Source organism: Delphinus delphis, chromosome 1, assembly GCF_949987515.2.
Source record: "Delphinus delphis chromosome 1, mDelDel1.2, whole genome shotgun sequence".
Lineage (NCBI taxonomy): Eukaryota > Metazoa > Chordata > Mammalia > Artiodactyla > Delphinidae > Delphinus > Delphinus delphis.
The window spans coordinates 32477619-32496821 of record NC_082683.1 but is presented as its reverse complement, the minus strand read 5'-3'; the positions used below and the strand labels follow the sequence as shown (position 1 = coordinate 32496821).

The 19203-nt window shown below is 41.1% G+C and overlaps 1 protein-coding gene across 3 annotated transcripts; it reads right to left on the bottom strand.

Annotated features, from left to right (window-relative positions):
- Nucleotides 1–1176: 1176 nt before the first annotated feature.
- On the bottom strand, nucleotides 1177–17430 carry ZFP69 (ZFP69 zinc finger protein). 3 transcript variants are annotated; one of them, XM_060020117.1, is made up of 7 exons: nucleotides 16809–17430; nucleotides 15812–15860; nucleotides 15174–15667; nucleotides 13727–13812; nucleotides 7925–8051; nucleotides 7493–7591; nucleotides 1177–4113 (listed from the first exon to the last, which is right to left on the bottom strand). In XM_060020117.1, the coding sequence occupies exons 3-7, from the start codon at nucleotides 15298–15300 to the stop codon at nucleotides 2978–2980; spliced, it is 1575 nt and encodes a 524-aa protein (XP_059876100.1). In that variant the 5' UTR covers nucleotides 15301–15667; nucleotides 15812–15860; nucleotides 16809–17430; the 3' UTR covers nucleotides 1177–2977. The 3 variants fall into 3 exon arrangements, with proteins under 3 accessions (XP_059876100.1, XP_059876093.1, XP_059876109.1); XM_060020110.1 differs by lacking the exon at nucleotides 15812–15860; XM_060020126.1 differs by lacking the exon at nucleotides 15812–15860 and having other exon boundaries at nucleotides 7493–7588.
- Between the last annotated feature and the right edge of the window lie 1773 nt (nucleotides 17431–19203).

Genomic DNA, 19203 nt, shown 5'->3' with positions numbered 1-19203 from the left:
GAGGCGTTCGGATGTTAACAAGATCAGACAAAATGTCTAGCTTGAGAAGAGAATTATGCCTAAGCACACAGTTCTGGGGAAGAACATTCACATAACCAACAGAAGGAGAAGTTCCTGTGGGATAAATCGAATGAATGAATAAGCACTGATAAAAGGCAAAGCCAGTGGGTAGGCTCTGAAGCATAATTTATGAAAGACTTCCTTGGGGCAATAGATCTGAGAAGTAAAAGTCTTACAATGGCGAAAAGCAGCTATGTTCAGCCATTAAGGGCAAGTGTTTGGAAAGCCAGGCTAACAAACTTAGAGGAAAAAATGCTCAAAAATATGACTTAGGTGAAAAGATGTGAGTAATTAAAGAAGGGGAGTCTCCATTTCTTTATCTATAAAGAGAGAAGTTTCAATTAGGTGAGTTCCTAGATCCTTTCCAGTTCTAAAGTTCTGATCTGATGAGCCAGCATTGAAGAGTGAGTAGGATATGGAATGCTATGAACAGTAACCCTTTCTTCTGCTCTCCTGCCCCTCCAGCACCTCCCCCCCCCCGGCCCCATTCACCACCACATCATCCACATGGTTCCCACAGAAGCTGAGATCTCTGCCTACAGTTGACTTGTTTAGTGGTGGGCGCCTGACCTAGCTGGGCCAGTAAGAGAGCTTCCCCATGATTTTGAGATAAGAAGTGAGAAAGAGAAGACAGTTTTTCTCTGAGTGATGGAAACCGAATATATGTAAAATCTAAAGCTGACGGTAACCGTGATTTGCAATGAGGTGTTGAAAACAAAAAAGAAAAGCCAGAATGAAGAAAACACAAGAAGCAGAGGTCGCAGATGGAGAGAAAACTGCCTGGGTTTTCCAAAGCGTTTCAGATCCTGGTCTCAGTCCACTGTTATAATGTATCGCTGCCCTGAATTCCATGAGATACCCCAATATCCCTCTATTAACACCTCTCTTTGAGACTTAACTAACCTCAGTTGATTTCTGTTACTTGTAACTTAAAGATTCTCAACTAATATATTTGAGTGTAGTCAGAGCCCATAGAGGAAGGAGATAAGTAAATGGAAGAGGAAGCTGTAAGGTACAACTAGATGTAATGAAGGATCTTAAGTGCCAGGCTTTGGTTTATAACTGAGTAGTGGCTGTGGGGATGAAGATGAGGGGAAATCCATCAACATTTCACAGAATCACTAAAACTTTAATAAAACTTTACCAGAATGAAAAATGAACATATACAAAATTACTGTGGTCCTGACCTTGGCAGTCAGCTTTCACACATAATAAGCAATGTCAACTAATTAATTAATGCTCTCTTCATTAATTAATGTTTATTAATTAGAAAGTCGTGTCCTACCTCGTTTCTGTCTCCTTCCACATGTGAACTGTAACTCGCTAACACAGCCATCCTGTAAAATGCTACGTATGGTCAGTTAATCAGCTGTGGTATATCCTGCTATATTAAGTACCCTGACTCCATTGTCAGTTTTCCTCCATTCCAAAGGGGTTGCAGCCAAGATTATACTTGCTAAGGCAGGTGGATCAGTCTCTTTAAAGGAACTCTACTTCATCAGACAGTTCCAGACTCAGAAGTCAGGGGCTGTAACAGTTGGTGGAGAGATGTCTTCTCCTTCTCCAGCTGAGACTTTGGTTGGTCTATTTGATAACATGCAGATTTCTCTCTGGCTCCAGGGATGGCAAGTGCCGCTTTTTATGGGGATGCAGCTCGGCTGGTACTTCTAGGCTATGTTATTGAGAGAAGCTGATACTTCTTTAATGGATGATGGGGCTGTTGGCTCAGGAGATGCTTCAGCACCAGATATGGTTCCCACAGTTCTGTATCTTGCTGGTGGGAAAATAAATTGATCCAACCTCTATGAAGGTCAATTTGGCAGTATCCATCATACAAATGTGCATACCCTTTAGCACAGAAATTCCTGTTCTAGGAATTTACCCTATGCATGTACTTACATTGTGAGAAATAAAAATGCATGACTATTCATTGCAATATCATATAAATAAGAGATTGGAAATTCAAAAATCCATCTATAGTGAAGTGGCTAAAGTACATTCAAACCATGGAATACTATCAGCTATAAAAAAAGAATGAGGGGCTTCCCTAGTGGCACAGTGGTTGGGGGTCTGCCTGCTAATGCAGGGGACACAGGTTCGTGCCCCGGTCCGGGAGGATCCCACATGCCGTGGAGCAGCTGGGACTGTGAGCCATGGCTGCTGAGCCTGCGCATCTGGAGCCTGTGCTCCGCAACGGGAGAGGCCACAACAGTGAGAGGCCCGCGTACCACAAAAAAAAAAAAAAAAAAAGAATGAGGAGGCACTTTGTTTACTGATATGGAATGACCTCCATGATATACAGTGAAGTAATAAAAGTAATATGTGTTTGTATGGGGGGCTGCCATTTATGCTTCAAAAGTAAAAAATGTATATATGTATTCTCTTGGATTTAAACAGAAAGATCTCTGGAAGGGTGTACAGAAAACTTAGTTATAAAAAATGGTTGCCTCTGGTAGAATTTTGTGATGGGTGATGGAGGAAGAAGTCTTTTCACTTATACAACTGACTGTAACTTTTGAAGTTTATACCATGTGAGTTTTCCCCATTAAAAAAAATTTTTTTAATTAAAAAAATATAGGGGTGGTGATGTTTTAAACAGTAGTTCCCAAATGCTGGTCTGTAAATCAGTGAATGCCCATGATGAATAATTTATTAATCTACCATGAAATCATAAAAGTAATAATGTGTGAATTTTCTATAATGTTGAATTTAACTTGAAGGGCCATCTTTTATTCTTGATTAAGTACTTTGTGTGGAGATATTAGCAGACAGTAGTTATAAATGTAATGTTTATTTACACAATGGGCAAAATTAGAAGTTGGCATCATTATGTCAATTCCTCCAATTTAGTCCTGAAATTCGAAGCACAGAATCACTGATTTAGACCTGGCTTTTGTTCATGTTGAATAATCTGTTTTTAGGCATTATTCTGGAAGGCATTTCTCCTGTGTATTTCATGGTGTCGAGTAAGTGATGAATTATAGCTGAAGGCTTTTCCACATTCATTACATTCGTAAGGTTTTTCTCCTGTGTGATGCCTCTGATGTTTCTTAAAGGATGAATCATGCCTGTAGGCTTTTCCACAGCGGTTGCATTCATACGCTTTCACTCCTGTATGAACAGTTTTATGGTTGCTAAGGTGTATCCTTTGCCTAAAGGCTTTCCCACATTCCTTACATTTGTAGGGTCTCTCCCCAGTATGGATTCTCTGGTGATGCGTTAGATAAGCTCTATGACTAAAGGTTTTACAACATGTGGTGCATGCATAGGGCTTCTCCCCAGTATGAATTCTTATATGTTCACTAAGGTGTCTAATCTGTCTAAAGGTTTTCCCACATTCATTGCATGTAAAGGGTTTCTCTCCAGAATGAGTTCTCAAATGTTGGATCAAGCTAATGTTCTGGCTGAAAGCTTTCTGACATTTATCACATACATAGGGTTTCTCACCAGTGTGAGTTCTATGATGTTGATTAAGAGATGAGCGATGTCTGAAGGCTTTACCACATTCTTCACATTCAAAGGGTTTCTCACCAGTATGGATTCTTTGGTGTGTGGTAAGGGATGCACTTTGACTAAAGGCCCTTCCGCATTCCTTACATCTGAAAGGTTTCTCACCAGTATGAATTCTCATGTGTTCGGTAAGGTGAATGGGTTGTTTGAAGACTTTTTCACATATATTACATTCGTAGGTTTTTGTTCTTATGTAACTTGTTGGATGATTAATCAAATCTGATTTGTATTTGTTTCTCTTTCTAGGTGTGTCATATTTATGGTGTCTCTGTTCTATAACAACATTTGAACTCACAATATTTTTGCCAAATTTGTAAGTTTCTTGGCCTCTCTTCTTATGGGTCAAGATGGTTTGTCTCACGTCTCTTCCATGGCTATCCTGGTGGCTTTCTAACTCATGATCATATTTTGAGACTTTTCTCAATGTGGAAAAAATGACATCATCCCTCATGAACCTTTCCATCATCATGCCATGATAGAACTGTTCCTGTAAAACGTCATTCTTTGCAGTTGATGCAGCTGTTTCTGTTTTACTCTTCAAGTCTGAAAGAAATGGAAAAAATGCAAATAACTCATATTCATTACGCTTCAAAAAATCAATTATTATACTGGGTATGGACTAGAGATTTAGATAACAATACATATAAAGTACATGAAGTTCTGAGTATATTTAAATATGGTTAGGCACTCTGGAGAGGTAATGGGAAATTAAGAAACAACCAGGTAAAAGTGTGATTTTATATATAGGGTAAAAATTTGAATATTTTAGTCCTCTTCTTTCTATTAATACTAAATAATGAAATTTCAGGGCTATGTCTTAACCGTGTCTTTTTAATTGATAACTACTTTTGGAAAACATTCTCAGAAAGATAAAAAGATTTCCCTCTTCCCACTCCAGCTAGTTCAAAAATAAGGTTTGAGGGAATTCCCTGGTGGTCCAGTGGTTAGGACTCTGCGCTTTTACTGCCAAGGGCTCGGGTTCAATACCTGGTCAGGGAGCTAAGATCCCACAAGCTGCACGGTGTGGCCAAAAAAAAAAAACAAACGAAAAAATTTGAACTAAGGACATTCACAAGAATGTCAAGCTGTCTTTTACTGAAGCTTATATTAATATTTACATATTATTCTGCTTCCTGTAGTTATTAATCTGTCCCGGGAAGTGTTAATTATACAAAGGAGACTTGTAAGAAACCCAGACTGCTATGTTGCTACTATTGCTATGTTCTATGAAAATATCCTTTCTTTAAAGGATATTTAAAATTCTGTTTTTTAAAATAATTTATTGCACCATTACTAATACTTCAACTGACAGTTCCATATTCCTGAAAAGTATAACTTCTTGTAGGATTTTTGGTTAACACAGAAGGATCATTTGTACTTCCAAATTCCAAATTCTAAATGAATAGATGCAAAAATAAAGTCTATGTTCTGCAGGCCCCTGATTCTGGTCCTGGATTAGGGAGAAGGAAGACGAGAAGAAGAAGATAGGGGAAGAGAGAACAGGCCATCTATGACCCCTTCCCAATTCGGTATCCAAGCTGAAGCAGGCCCAAGCTAGGGGAGGAGAGAAGATATAACTTTGAAGTTGGGAGTTTTTATTATTATACTGAATTACATATTTCACTAAAAGACAGACTGTTATTATTTAAAGGGACTGGACCACCTATGGGACCTCTCTGAGATTTCATCCAGAGGCAGGGAAAGAACATTCATGGTAGCTATTATTATTATTTTCCTTATTATAAGTTGAAAAAGAGAAAACCCAGGAGAATGTACAAATTATTGGAATTAATAACAGAGTGAAACAAGGTGGCTGGCTAGAAGATCAAAACCGGTTATGTTATTACACACTAGCAAAAAAGAGAAAACATAATTGAAAAAAGTTATACCATTTAAAATAGCAGGGAATTCCCTGGCGGTCCAGTGGTTAGGACTCCGTGCTCTCACTGCCAAGGGCCCGGGTTCAATCCCTGGTTGGGGAACTAAGATCCCACCAGCTGTGCAGGGTGGCCAAAAAAATAATATGAAATAGCAATAAAATATAAGTTCTTCAGGATGAATCTGACAAAAGATGTTCAATGTGTACAAGACTTTTATGGGGGAAAATACTTTATTTAAAAAAATTAGGAAATGTCAGTAAGTGGAGCAATATACCACACTCCTGGACAGTAGGACTCAATATCATAATATCAATTCCCTCCCAAATTGATCTATAAATTCAATTCTATTCCAATCAAAATACCACCAGAGTATTTGTGTGTGTGTGTGTGTGTGTGTGTGTGTGTGTGTGTGTGTAATTGATGCACTCATTATATAATTCATATGGAAAAGCAAGGGGCTAACAATAGCCAGGACAATTTTGAAGAACAAGATATTAAGTCTCACTATTAAATATAGTAATTAAGACAGCCTGGCATTAGAAACTTGGCAGGTGACAGAGTGGCATTAACTATTCAATAATTGGTTCTTGGACTGATTATCCACATGTAATAAGTTAAACTAGAGCTTCACCTCATACTACATATAAAATAAATTCAGATTTAACCTAAGTATGAAAATCAAAATCTTAAAGATATAAAATATTTTTTCTATAAATCAATAAGGAAAAAAGATAATATAAAAATTCACAAAGGATATAAACAAGTAGTTTACAGAAAAGGAATCCTGGATAGATGACCAATAAACATGAAAAATATGCTCCCTCTTATTAGTAATCAGGAAAATGAAAAAAACCAACAAGATATTCACCCACTGAATTTATAAAAATGTGAAACTTTGAGAATGCCAAGTGTTGACAAAGATGTTGAGTTCTGGAACCTCTCAAAACCTGCTGATAGGAGTACTAATTGGTGCAACTAGTTTGAAGAACAATTCTGTAAAATCTAGCAAAATGAAGGTGACCCAACAAGTCTGCTTCTATCAAATATCTCAGAGAAACACGAGAAGTTTTACACAAAGTTTTACTCCAGTATCTTTGTAATCCCCAAATTTAGAAACAGTACAAATGTCTATCAACAGGAAAATGGATAAATTGTGCTTTATTAATTCAACAGAAATGAATGAACCAGAACAATATGGATAAATATCAACGGTGTTGAATGAGAAAAGCAAGTGGAAAAGTATATATACCATTTATTTAAAGAATAAGAACATGCAAAACAGCATTATATATTGCTTGGGGGATATACACATGCAATACAAGTATGAAGATACATATACAAATGAAAATATTTAAACTCAGAAGAGTTGGTTGTTTCAAAAGGTAGGAGGGGAATAGCGGGGCTTAAACTCTGTTTTATTTCTTAATCTAGGTGGAAGTTACATAGAAATTTATTATAATGTTCTCTATGCCTTTCTGAATATCTAAAATATTTCATAATAAAAGCAAAGTTTAAGGGGATTGTTAAAAACCATTGGATTTGATGAGAAGGAATCCTGTGGTAATTTCTCTTGCAGGACTTTCCATAAACTAGTTATTACAATAAATAAAGATACTTGAGTTAAAGGGAGAGTGAGAATCAAAGCTAGGATTGTAAGCTGAAAAACTGGTGAAAAGTTGAAATAGAATTCAAGAGAGAAGATTAAAGATTTGTAGAATGCAGTGAGAGTCCTGAAAAGAGACCTGTTTTCTTTGAGGAGAGACCACGTACATCTGACTGCTTAGGGAAGGGAGCTTTCGATTGGCAAACTTCAGGATACTGAAGAAAGAAGGAAAATCAAGTTTAACCTTAATGAAGAGAAGACTTCTTTTCCCTCCAACTTCAGAGACTTTTGCAAGGTTAGGTGAAGGAAAGGGGTGCAAAGGGAGGGGTAAAATCGGGTTCAGTGCATGCCTGTCCATCCTCTCAGCCTTCCCGCAGCCTGGGAAGATGCTGGGCACTCTGGCCTACATATTGAAAGGAACCATCTGCCTTGGTCTCACCTGAACTGGGATCTCCTGGGCCTTCTTTCTCTGTCATCCATGGTGCTTCTCCTTTCTCCAACTGGGAAATCACACTAGGTTTGGAAAGTTGACATCCTACTTATGGAGTGAAGAAAAGGGTATGAATATTTATGCTGAGGTCTAAGAACCATCCCTGGAATGTAGTTCCAATCCTCTGGTATTTAGGGTCTCTGAATACAGAAAGGGGCATCACAGCATTTTTTTCTGTTCTCACTCTACAAAGTAAAACCGTTCCCCCAAGGGAGGGGATTCAGGTTATGTTCTGGCTTGATTTTCAAAGGAATGAGACGTCTATCTCCAACACAGAACCCAAGGCCAGGCTCCAGGGAATCTACAGCATTTAATAATTTAGGAATAGTAACTGTCCTGTAATGGGTAGGTTTCTGGACGTTATGTGTAACCCATGCTTACCCACTGAGACCAGGTTCCCATAGTTCTCCAGCATCACCTCCCGGTACAGATTCCGGTGAGCAGGGGCCAGCTGCCCCCACTCCTCCTGGGTGAAGTCCACAGATATGTCCTTGAAGGTCAACAGTTCCTAGAATATCAAATATATTCCTTTTCAGTCTGAGACCACCTCCATCAAGATCCAAGATGTTCTTACAGTATTCTAAATTCTGAGAGATTCTAAACTGGTTTTACTGGGAGCCTCCTCTGGATCTGTTTGGTGATTCTCGGAGACTACCTTAAGTAATTAAACGTACAGAAGGACAGATGGTCATATATGTCTTAGAAAAAAATTAAGCAGGATAAGGGGAACAGGGAGAGCCACAGTGTGGATGGGGAGGATCTTTCACGTAGGGTGGCTGGGGAAGGCCTTCCTAAAAGGGTGATATTTGAACAGAGACATGAGCTCAGTGAGGAAAAGCCATGTGGAAATCTGAGGGGAGAGCCTTCCAGATGGGGACAAAGGACCTGAGGTGAGAGTGTCCTTGGCTTGTCTGAGGCACAGGAGAGTAGCCAGCATTGCTGGAGGTGGGCTAGTGAAGGGGAATGCAAGGAGATGAGATCAGAGGGGCTGGGGGAGGGAAGAGAGGCTTTTAGCACTTATTGTCACAAAGACCAGTGCATCCCTGCTGAGTTGAAATTCTGGGGCCCTGCTGGAGTTTAATGCAAGATGAACAAAACTGTCTGGGACTGTGGTCTAACCCCTCCCTAGCTCAAATACTGAAGAGGTAAAAAGGATCAGCCCCTCAGCAGTGGTGGCATGGGGCACTGGTAGTTGGGTTAATCAGAAGTGAACTCAATCGAATTAAAGTGTATCTCAGCCAGAGCTCAGCCACAGCTCTAGGAAAAATGTGAATAATCAGTCCCTCACCTTAACCACCAGTCAGAGGAAAAGGCTTAGAATCTTCTGTAAATAAATGGAACAAACAAAAGAAATAAACAGACAATATCTATGTATCTATCTATCCATATATACCTTTATTTGTTAATTGTTTATTTAACAAGAGAAATTATTCCTTAGACCAGATATTCATGTTTCATAGTTCAGGAACACAGGTCAGTGACAAACTTCATGCAACTCAACCCAAAGAAATTCTTTACATTCTAAAATCACTTTGCACTCTGAAAGATACCAGCCTTCCTCATTGCCTCAAAATTTTTCATGGAACCACAATTTCTGTAGAAATCTGCATATGCCTTCTTTCTTGCTTCAGCCAAAGCAATCCTGTAGAAAGCTGCAACCCCCAGGGATACAATGAATGCTCTAACAGTATGAAATAGCAGATGCTTGGCCAGGAGGCCATGCATCTGAGGTTTCGTCAAAGAACTGGAAACCATGGTAGTTATTCACCTCAACACCAACGTCCTTCCAGGCTGATGGAGAAATGGACCTATCTATGCATATTTCATCCTCCACCATTCTTTTATACATAATATCTGAACTACAATAAAAAATTATTAGACATACAAAGAAGGAGGAATATCTGACCGATAATCAAGAAAATAAAAACATAAGAAGCAAACACCTAGGTAACCAAGTCATTAGAATTAGCAGAAAAGAAGTTTAAATAAATTATTAAAATATATGTTGAAGAGGGCTTCCCTGGTGGCACAGTGGTTAAGAACCTGCCTGCCAATTCAGGGGACACGTGTTTGAGCCCTAGTCCAGGAAGATCCCACATGCTGCAGAGCAACTAAGCCCGTGAACCATAACTACTGAAACCTGCACGCCCTAGAGCCCGTGCTCCACAACAAGAGAAGCCACCACAACGAGAAGCCTGCACACCGCAAGGAAGAGTAGCCTCCACTTCCCGCAACTAGAGAAAGCCTGCACACAGCAATGAAGACCCAACGCAGCCAAAAATAAATTTATTTTAAAAATAAAATATATGTTGAAGAATTTACAATAAAATATAGATAGAATAGGTGAAAACGTGGGGTTAATTGAGGAGAGAGAAATGCTAAAAAAGAACTATAAGACCATTCTACAAGTGAAAAATACAATATCTGAAAAATCCACTGGATGGGCTTAATAACAGATGGACCCTGATGAAGACAAAATCAGTGAAACTTAACACAGGTCAACAGATAGTATTCAAATGGAAGCACCAAGAGAGAAAAAGAAAAACAAAAAACCAAAAAAAACCTGGGATAATATCAAGTAGTCTAATATACATGTAATTAGAATCTAAGAAGGAGAAGAGAGAATGAGCAGAAAAAAATATTTGAAGAAATAAAGGCTGAAAAATTTCCAAATTTGAGTAAAAATTCAACCCACAAATCCAAAAGCCAGCAAACCCTCCATGGGGGGGCGGGAAATTCAGAGAATATCATGTCTATGCACATCACTAAAACTGCTGAATAGCAAAGATAAAAGGGAAGAACATAAAAGTAGTGAAAAAAAGGTAGGAAAGGAGGAACAAAAAAAAAAGAAAAGTTGGTATAAAACAAAGGAACAAACAGAAAGACATGTCACATCTGGGGAAAGAATAAGAATAATAGCTGAATTCTCATCTGAAACAATACAAGCCACAAAATCATGGAACATCTTTAAAGTGCTTAAAAGAAAAAACAGTCACCCTAGAATTCTATATTCAGTAAAAGATTCTCAAATAGGAAGACCATATAAAGACATTTTTAGATCACCAAAGCTGTGAGAATTCATCATCAGAACACCCCCACTACAGGAAATGCTAAATGACATTCTTTAGGCTGAAGGGAAATAATGTCAGTTAGAAACTTGGAACTTGGTGGTGGGATGAATTGGGAGATACTGATTGACATATATACACTGATATGTATAAAATAGACAACTAATAAGAACCTGCTGTATAAAAAATAAATAAAATAAAATTCAAAAGTTAAAAAAAAAAACTTGGAACTAAAGGAAGGAATGAAAAGTGCTTGAATTGGTAAATGTGTGCAAAAATGAAAGGCTCTTTTTTTTTCCCTTTCTTAATTTCTTATAAGACAATTTACTGTTAAAAGCAAAAATAAGAACAATGTATTATGGGGTGTATAAGATGTAAAGTGAAAAGCATGATGACAATACACAAAGAATGGGAAGAGTAAATGGGAAAATAAGGCTTTCAAATTATATGTGAAACAGTATAGTAATAATTCAACTGTGACATGTGAAAAATGCATATTGTAATAGCTAGAGCAACCACTAAAAACAAATGAAACAGCTAAAAAAGTCATTAGAGGACATAAAATAGAATACTAAATAAACTGCACAATCCAAAAGAAGGCAGGAGAGGAACAAATAAACAAAACAGATTTGACAAACAGCAAACAAAGAACAAGAATATACACTTAAATCCCATCACATCAATGATTATGTAACTGTAAATGTACTAAGCAAGCACAACCCAGCTATATTTAAGAAGGTCACACTTTAAATATAAAGGCACAAATAAGTTAAAAGTAAAAGAATGAGGGACTTCCCTGGTGGCACAGTGGTTAAGAATCTGCCTGCCAATGCAGGGGACACGGGTTTGATTCCCTGGTCCAGGAAGATCCCACATGCCACGGAGCAACTAAGCCCGTGTGCCACAACTACTGAGCCAGCACTCTAGAGCCCACGAACCACAACTACTGAGCCCGCATGCCACAACTACTGAAGCCCGCGCACCCTAGAGCCCATGCTCCACAACAAGAGAAGCCACGACAATGAGAAGCCCACGCACCACAATGAAGAGTAGCCCCCACTCGCCACAACTAGAGAAAGCCCAGGCGCAGCAACAAAGACCCAATGCAGCCAAAAATAAATAAAGAAATAAATTTTAAAAAAGAAAGTAAAAGAATGAGAAAAAGCTATCCTATACCAACAATAACTAAAAACACTGGAGGAGTTATGTTAAATCAAAGTGGGCTTAGGAAAAAGAATATTATGAGGCATAAAGAAGAGACATTTCGTAATGATAAACGGTCAGTCCGTCAAGAAGACAACAATCCTATGTGTTTATGCACCTGATAACAGAATTCAAAATAAATAAAGCAGAGTTGACAGAACTAAAGGGAGATATAGATGAAACTATAATAATTAGAGATTTTAACACTCCTCTCAGTAAATGACGGAACAAGTAGACAAAAATTCATCAAGGATATAGATTTGAACAACCTGTCAACCAACTTAACCTAACTGACATTTGTAGAGCACTATACCTAACCACTGCAGCATATAAATTCTTTTTTTTTAGATTCTTTTTTAAAGTAAACTTTTTATTTTGAGATTACAGATTTATTATATAATTTTAATTGTAGATTTACATGCAGTTGTAAGAAATAATGCAGAGATCCCATGTAGTCTCTACTGGGGGTAAAACAGAGTTTTAATTGGAAAGGGGCACAAGGGAACATTCTGAGATGGTGGAAATGCTCTATATCTTGATTTGGTTACGTGGTATATACATATGTCAAAATAGAACTATGTACTCCCTTAAGTGTATTTTCCTATATGTAAATTACAACTCAATTTTAAGAAATTTAATCTTATCCCAGTGCTAAGAATCCCACCAGTTTTTGACAAATGTCAGTCAGGTGGTAAGAATTCCAGATAAGTGGAAGGTAGATATAAGATACCTCTTCAAATAATTAGAATATTATTACTTCTTCCATATTACCAGAAATAACCCTGGAATACATTTCAATCCTAAAAGGTGTTAGCATCTGAATTAACAGAGGAAACTGGGATTGTAAACAGCTAAAAAAAATCACCGAGCAAGTAAATACAGGAGATGAGTTCAAATCCTGTACCATCTAATTTCAGAACCCAAGTTCTCACCTAAAACTCTTCTGTCCTCGAATAACATCTCCTCTTTAACAGTCTTCCTTTCTCGTTTATTCTACAGTTTTCCTTCTGTTTCACCTATGCTTCTACCAGGTGGTAAGGACACAGTTTCCACACCCTGTTGTAACCGCCCAGCCTGTCTAATGTGTATGCTCTGTGGCCTGACCATTTCTTCTCTTCTCACGTCTTTGGCTGCAGTTTGACCTCTGCTCCAGACACTATTCTAAGGGCCACCTCATCAAGTGACAGATGTACCTCACTAAAAATGTCAAAACTTTATTCTAAGTTTGTTTTTGAGTATGAAATACTCATAAAAATTGAGGTTTATCCGACTTCCCTGGTGGCGCAGTGGTTAAGAACCTGCTTGCCAGTGCAGGGGACATGGGTTCCATCCCTGATTCGGAAAGATCCCACATGTCGCGGAGCAACTAAGCCTGTGCACCACAACTACTGAGCCTGCGCTCTAGAGCCCACGAGCCACAACTGCTGAGCCCACAAGCCACAACTACTGAAGCCCACGTGCCTAAAGCCCGTGCTCCGCAACAAGAGAAGCCACCGCAATGAGAAGCCCACACACTGCAACGAAGAGTAGCCCCCGCTCGCCCCAACTAGAGAAAGCCCACATGCAGCAACAAAGACCCAATGCAGCCAAAAATAAATAAATAAATTATTTTGAAAAAATTGAGGTTTATCTTAGGTCCCAAGTTTTTAGGGGCTAGAATTTATATCACTCATTTTGCTTTCTCTACAAAAATTCGCACGTTAGATCTAGACGTTGGTTAGAAACAAGCGTTTTCTATGAGTAAGGAAACTGCTGCCACTGCGGCCCAGTTTTCTGTAAAAGACTAACTTGCACTGAGTTCCCTGGGTGAAATTCGTTAGCCTCAATATACTCCAACTCCCCAGAAAAGGGCAAGTTATAATCTTAAAAACCAAAAAGCATGTCAAGAAAGTGACAGGAAACTTCAACCCACTTGGGAGTCTGTTGTCCGGGTCCCGGGAGTCACTTCATCCTTTAAACTTTCTCCCTGGGTCTCATCAGCATCCTGAGACAGCAGAGCTGAGGAAGGAAAAGAGCCAGAAAGTTTGCATCTCCCCAAACTCCCCAAATAGAAAAACTGCCTGTAGATCTGCTGAATATGGCCCCCCTCTCAAAACATTCACAGAGGGACATTCAGAGCAACTCAAGAGCAGACTGGAGCCTCCTGAATGAGGAGGATCTGCAGGGCATTGCTTTGGGCATTAACGCTTTCCAATGGCCAGTGCTGGTACAAAAGCACAGACCTACCAGGCCACTCCTTTGTTCAAAGGTTCCCGACAAGAAAGAAAAATACAAACACCTCCCGTGGACTTCAAGGCACTCTATAATCTGCCTGAAGCACATTTCCCCAGCATTAGTTTCCTCTAACCACCATCCTTTATCTGTGGGACACATACACTGACCACATTCTTAACCCTTAGTTAGACTAGAACAGTCTCCATTCTCTGAACCACTCTTCAAGGTACCCACTTTTGTATCTTTTCCTCAATTCTTCCGTAAAAAAAGCTTAGACATCTTTTAAGGCCCGATTCAATGCTACCTGCTTTGTGAAGTTTTCTCTGATAAGTACAATCAGAAGAATGTTTCCTGTCTCTTGTCTTCCAAAAGAATTTTACCATAGAATGTATTTAGGCTACTTTCTATTCTTTTGATCTGAGTATGTGTCTATCTCCATCAATTAATAATTAGCATTAGAGATCATTATTCATTTTTCCATCCATCAAGATGCTTAGCAAAGTCCCCTGCCTGACAGAGTTAGAATATAACAAATACAAGCTGGATTTGAAGTGTTATAGGTATGAACTAAGAGACCACATGAGACATACAAATTCCTCTGTCCACCCATCTATTCTGACCCAACCACCAAATACTGTGTAATCTTGGTTATGTTTCCCACTGAACTCATATATTTCAAGGTAAAATGAGAGTAACTAAGCATGTCATTCCTTCTTCCTGGCAGGAGATGAAAAGAAAGAAAAAAATATTGGTTTGGGGTTAAAATGACTGAAACTTGTGAAGGAAAACCACTGGAGGGCTTAAGAAAGTAGAAACCTTTGACCCCAATGTCTGTGAGTCACACTTACACACTTGGGAGCCGCTGGTGGGGAACACCCTGAATTCTGTCTTCCTGTCCTGTTCATTCGAGGACACGAGATGGGAGCAGCATGGCACACGTGTCGCAAAGATCCAGTGCCCAGAGCCCAACATTTTCTCTCACAGCTATCCCTTTCCCCAAAGCCATAAGCATGAGCCCCAAGGACCTCCTTTCCTCCAACTTTCTTCCCTAGAGACACCTCAATGATGTGTGTACCTACCTTTCTGCAAGCAAACTGAGACCCCTTCCTCTACCTCCATCCCCTCCCTCCATCAGCCTCTCTCACCTTCTCCTTCAAACATCTTGGTCACGTCCTCCCACAGGGGCGCCCCTTCCTTGGCCTTCTGTGGATGGTGCAACTTCACCCAGGTGCTGGCCTCAGTGGGCAGGGTAATCAGGAGCTGCTGTAGCATGATGATGCCACCCGACTGGCCTTGTCCACTTCTGGGGAGGACACTGCCAGAGCCTCTGCTGAGACGCCTCACAGTTGTATGGTCCTCTTCTGATCACAATCTCCTGCCCTCAGGACTTTGGCCTGAGGACTTTGGTCCCTGCGGCACCAGAACCTGGGGGCTCCTAGAGGCTAATGTGGCTTTAACAGCCCTGAAAAAGTGACTCCTTTCTGAAATTAAGTACTGCCTGCTTGGGAGGCGGCCGGTTGAGTAGGTCTGAGTACATGCCTCTTCATATTCTTCTAGAGGAGCAAAAGGCAGGAGAGGAGGGACCCAGAAAACTGATCATACAGCTAGAACTCCAGAACTTGCGGAAATATATTTAAAACTGCAAAAGATCCAAAAACAAAGATGTGGCATCAGTGTGGAAGTAAGTATAATCGGTGCTTTGGATGCGGCTTTAATTTCCAGTTCTATACACACTTTCATAAACAGCCAGTGACACACAAACACCAAGGATACACAAACATACACAGTCCCTGCCTTGACTTCCTTCCTTGTAAGCTGCATGCATCTTCTGCCTGGATACAGACGTGGGAGTTAAGAGGGCAAGTTTAGAAACCAGACAGCCTGGGTTAGAATCCTGACACTTGCACTTCAATGCTCTAAGACACTTCAATTCCCTAAGCTTCAGTCTCATCATCTAGAAAATGCAGATAATAGATGTACTTCATAGGGCTGTAACAATGTTGGGAATACAGTGCCTTCATAGACATTATTAGAAACCTTTTGCTTTAATGTTGCAATCATAGCATTACCTTTTAAAATTATTTTTTAAAAACAATTACAGATCTGAATTTAAACTTCAAGTATCTCAACTGATGGAATAATCACATAGCTGTGTTTTCACACGGGCAAGTAGTGACAGACACATCACCACCCACGTGGGTGCCCAGAAGCTGGCAAGTCCTTTTAACCTCTGGGTTAAGATACAACCTGCTTTCAGAAATGTTCAACTGGGGGAGAGGGGTATGTCTTCAAACGGAGGAAATATAGTACTTTGAACATAATGAGGACTATTGCATAACTGTTTGTAGCAGGAAAATTTGGAAACAGCCCAAATTCATCATCTCATCGAAACCCCTGGCATCTGGACATGTGCCTCCACAGCGACCAGGTCCAGTGTATCCCGGCCCCAAGAACAGTCCTAGTCCTAGCTCCCTGAAAAGGGAGCTGGCCTAACTTTTGGGAGTTTGTGGGGCAGGGTGTTTGGCTTCTTCTTGTTTTCAGCTGTGACTGATGCAGAGAAAGGAGCAGCATCCTATGGATAGGAGCATGTGGAAAATATCCTAACCCTGATTAAATAGAAAGTAAAATGGCTTGTTACCAAAGTGAGGAAACTTTCGAATCTTATGAAATGGTTAAAAACAGAGACGCTTCATTTCGAGATGCCCCTTCTCACTGCTCCCAGACGTGCCTCCCTCGGACTTAAAGACTTGCAGACACAGGCAGCTTAGCTTCCTACTCACCAGACCGGCCTTGGACGCTGGCAGGACGAGAGATGGGGGCGTGAGAGAGCCCGTTCTTGAGGCTTTCAGCTCCAGAGGGTGTCTCTTTAGAGAAGGGCCGTGGGTGACGGATTTTGTTCTTTCCCGGCCTTTTATAGACAGACCACATCCCCACCCAACACAATGATTCTTTGAAAACCGCCCAACGTTCACGCAGGCTTCCTTCGGAAGCTCAGAGGACTATCGGCCTCCGGACGGGACCGGGGAATCTTTTCCAAATTCCCAAGAGGCGGCCTAGGGCGGGTGCTGCGGCACCAGATGAACCCACCGCCCCTCCAAGGTATCCTTTCCCGGCCGCACCCCCGGGAGCGGGGCTTTGGGGGCCACAATGCGAGGGGTGCCCAGAACCGGCTTCCCGCAGACCCGGGCGAGGATACAGCTCGCCGGCCGCTGCTTTGATGCCGGCCCGGTGGCAGCAGCCAGGCCCACCGGCGCCCAGCCTCCTGGGCCGCAGCCCGGGTGTCCCGGCGCCTCCACCCTCCCGGCGCGCCGTGGCCTTTGCCCGTGTCCCGGTCGCTCTCGCCCGGGCCCTGGCGGGTTCGGGGTGCGGCCCCAGATGCTGCGGTGCAGCCACAAACCCCGGCGCCCGCCCTTCTTCCGGCGGCTCAGCACGCCTGGCCGCCCGCTCCGCCCACGGGGAGCCGCGAGGGCCCCGCCCTCTCCAGGGAGGTAGGCGCTCCGGAAAACCCGGAACCCGGACTATGCCGGACTCCCCCACGGCACGCGTGCCCCCAGGGCTGCCAGACCCTGGTCAGCGGCCACCCAGGCGGACCGCCTGCGTTTCCTGACTGTGGTCCCAGGAGACTAGGTGGCCCGCCCAGCTCTTCTGGTGGGGAAGCCCTTTCTCTGTCGTTCATTCGTTCATTTATTCAACTATTTTCTGAGTGCCTAGATCTGCCACACATTGTTACAGGCTCTGGGGAGATACCAGTTATCAAAACGCAGTCCCTGCTTTCTTGGATCTTAATTCTGGCAAAATTAAATAGATAATAATAATGTAGAAAGGGAATATTGCCTGCCAGTCCAGTAAACAGCAAATTGCCTGCCATCAAGCCATCAGCCACTGCAGCCCTCCACTGAGGGGAATTCAGGATGGGGACAAACAGGAAACACTCTGCACTCTGGATACTGGCCCTAGATAGTTAAGATGCGTATCTAAGGAATAATTTCAATGAGCCCAGACTCTTGCATCTTCCCATAGATAGGAAAGCACTAAAATCATTAAGATTTTTTGAGATGTCCGTAGATTAACAGTAATCTTTTTATGTTTGACTACATGTCTTTCTTCAGCAAAAAATCCTATGTATCCTGGCTCCTCCCTTACCTCTTCAAAGCAGTTCCTCAGAGCTATCTGAGAGGCTGTCTCCCAGACTATAGTCCTCAGCAAGTTCCCCAAATGAAACTTAACATGCAACTTTTAGGTTATGCACTTTTCTTCAGCCCACGATAAATAGAAAAATAAAGAGATAATCCCCTAAGTGATGGTAAGGGCTATGAAGAAAAAGGAGGCAGCGTGTGGAGAGGGGGATAGGCGATGACTGGAGTTCCTCTTTCTGGTAACAGTGGGCTGGAGTCTTTATATAAACCCACCTCAGGAAACAACAAATTAAAAAATAAAACTCTGTAATACATGCAGAGTATGTGAAGTTCTTAAAGGAATGTATTAATTTGCTAGGGCTGCTACAACAAAATACCACAGACTAGGTGGCTTAAATAACAGAAATTTATTTTCTCACAGTTTTGAAGGCTAAAAGCCCAGGATCCAGGTCTCAGCAGGACTGGTTTCTCCTGAGGCCATTCTGCTTGGCTTACAAATAGCTCCCTTCTCCCTATGACCTCACATGGTCTTTCCTCTGTGCGCTTTCATGCCCCTAGTGTCTCTCTATGTGTCCAATTTTCTTCTTCTTTTTATAAGGACACTTCTTAAAATCTCATATGAAGATTGGATTGGATTAGAGTATACCCCAATGCCTCATTCTAAATTAATCACCTCTTTAAAGTGACCAAGCTTAAACACTTGAATATGTGATTAAATACAGTCACATTCTGAAGTACTGGGGGTTAGGATTCCAACATCTGAATTTTAGGGGGATGCTTTTCAGCCCATAGCAAGCTGTCTAAGAGATGGCATGATATTAGGGAATTGCCAGACCAAAAGCTGGAAAGCCAGGATCCAGGGACATGATATGACTTGGAAGATGCCTTTGCTGAGGGTATTTACCTAACTGGAAAATTATAATTTTTCACTTGAGAAGAAAAAATAAATAAAATACAGTGTGTGGGGAGTGAAACAGAAGACCCTCTGTATAATAACTGGGACCCCAAAGGGCTATACACTTAGGAGAAGAATGAATTG

Excerpts from the sequence above, each read along its gene's own strand:
- ZFP69 (XM_060020117.1), bottom strand. The coding sequence starts at position 15,300 with ATGCTACAGCAGCTCCTGATTACCCTGCCCACTGAGGCCAGCACCTGG. Across the intron at positions 8,052-13,726 it reads CCCGGACAACAGACTCCCAA|GAACTGTTGACCTTCAAGGA; the intron begins GTGGGTTGAAGT and ends TTGATATTCTAG. Across the intron at positions 7,592-7,924 it reads TGGGAACCTGGTCTCAGTGG|TAGGATGTCAACTTTCCAAA; the intron begins GTAAGCATGGGT and ends TCACTCCATAAG.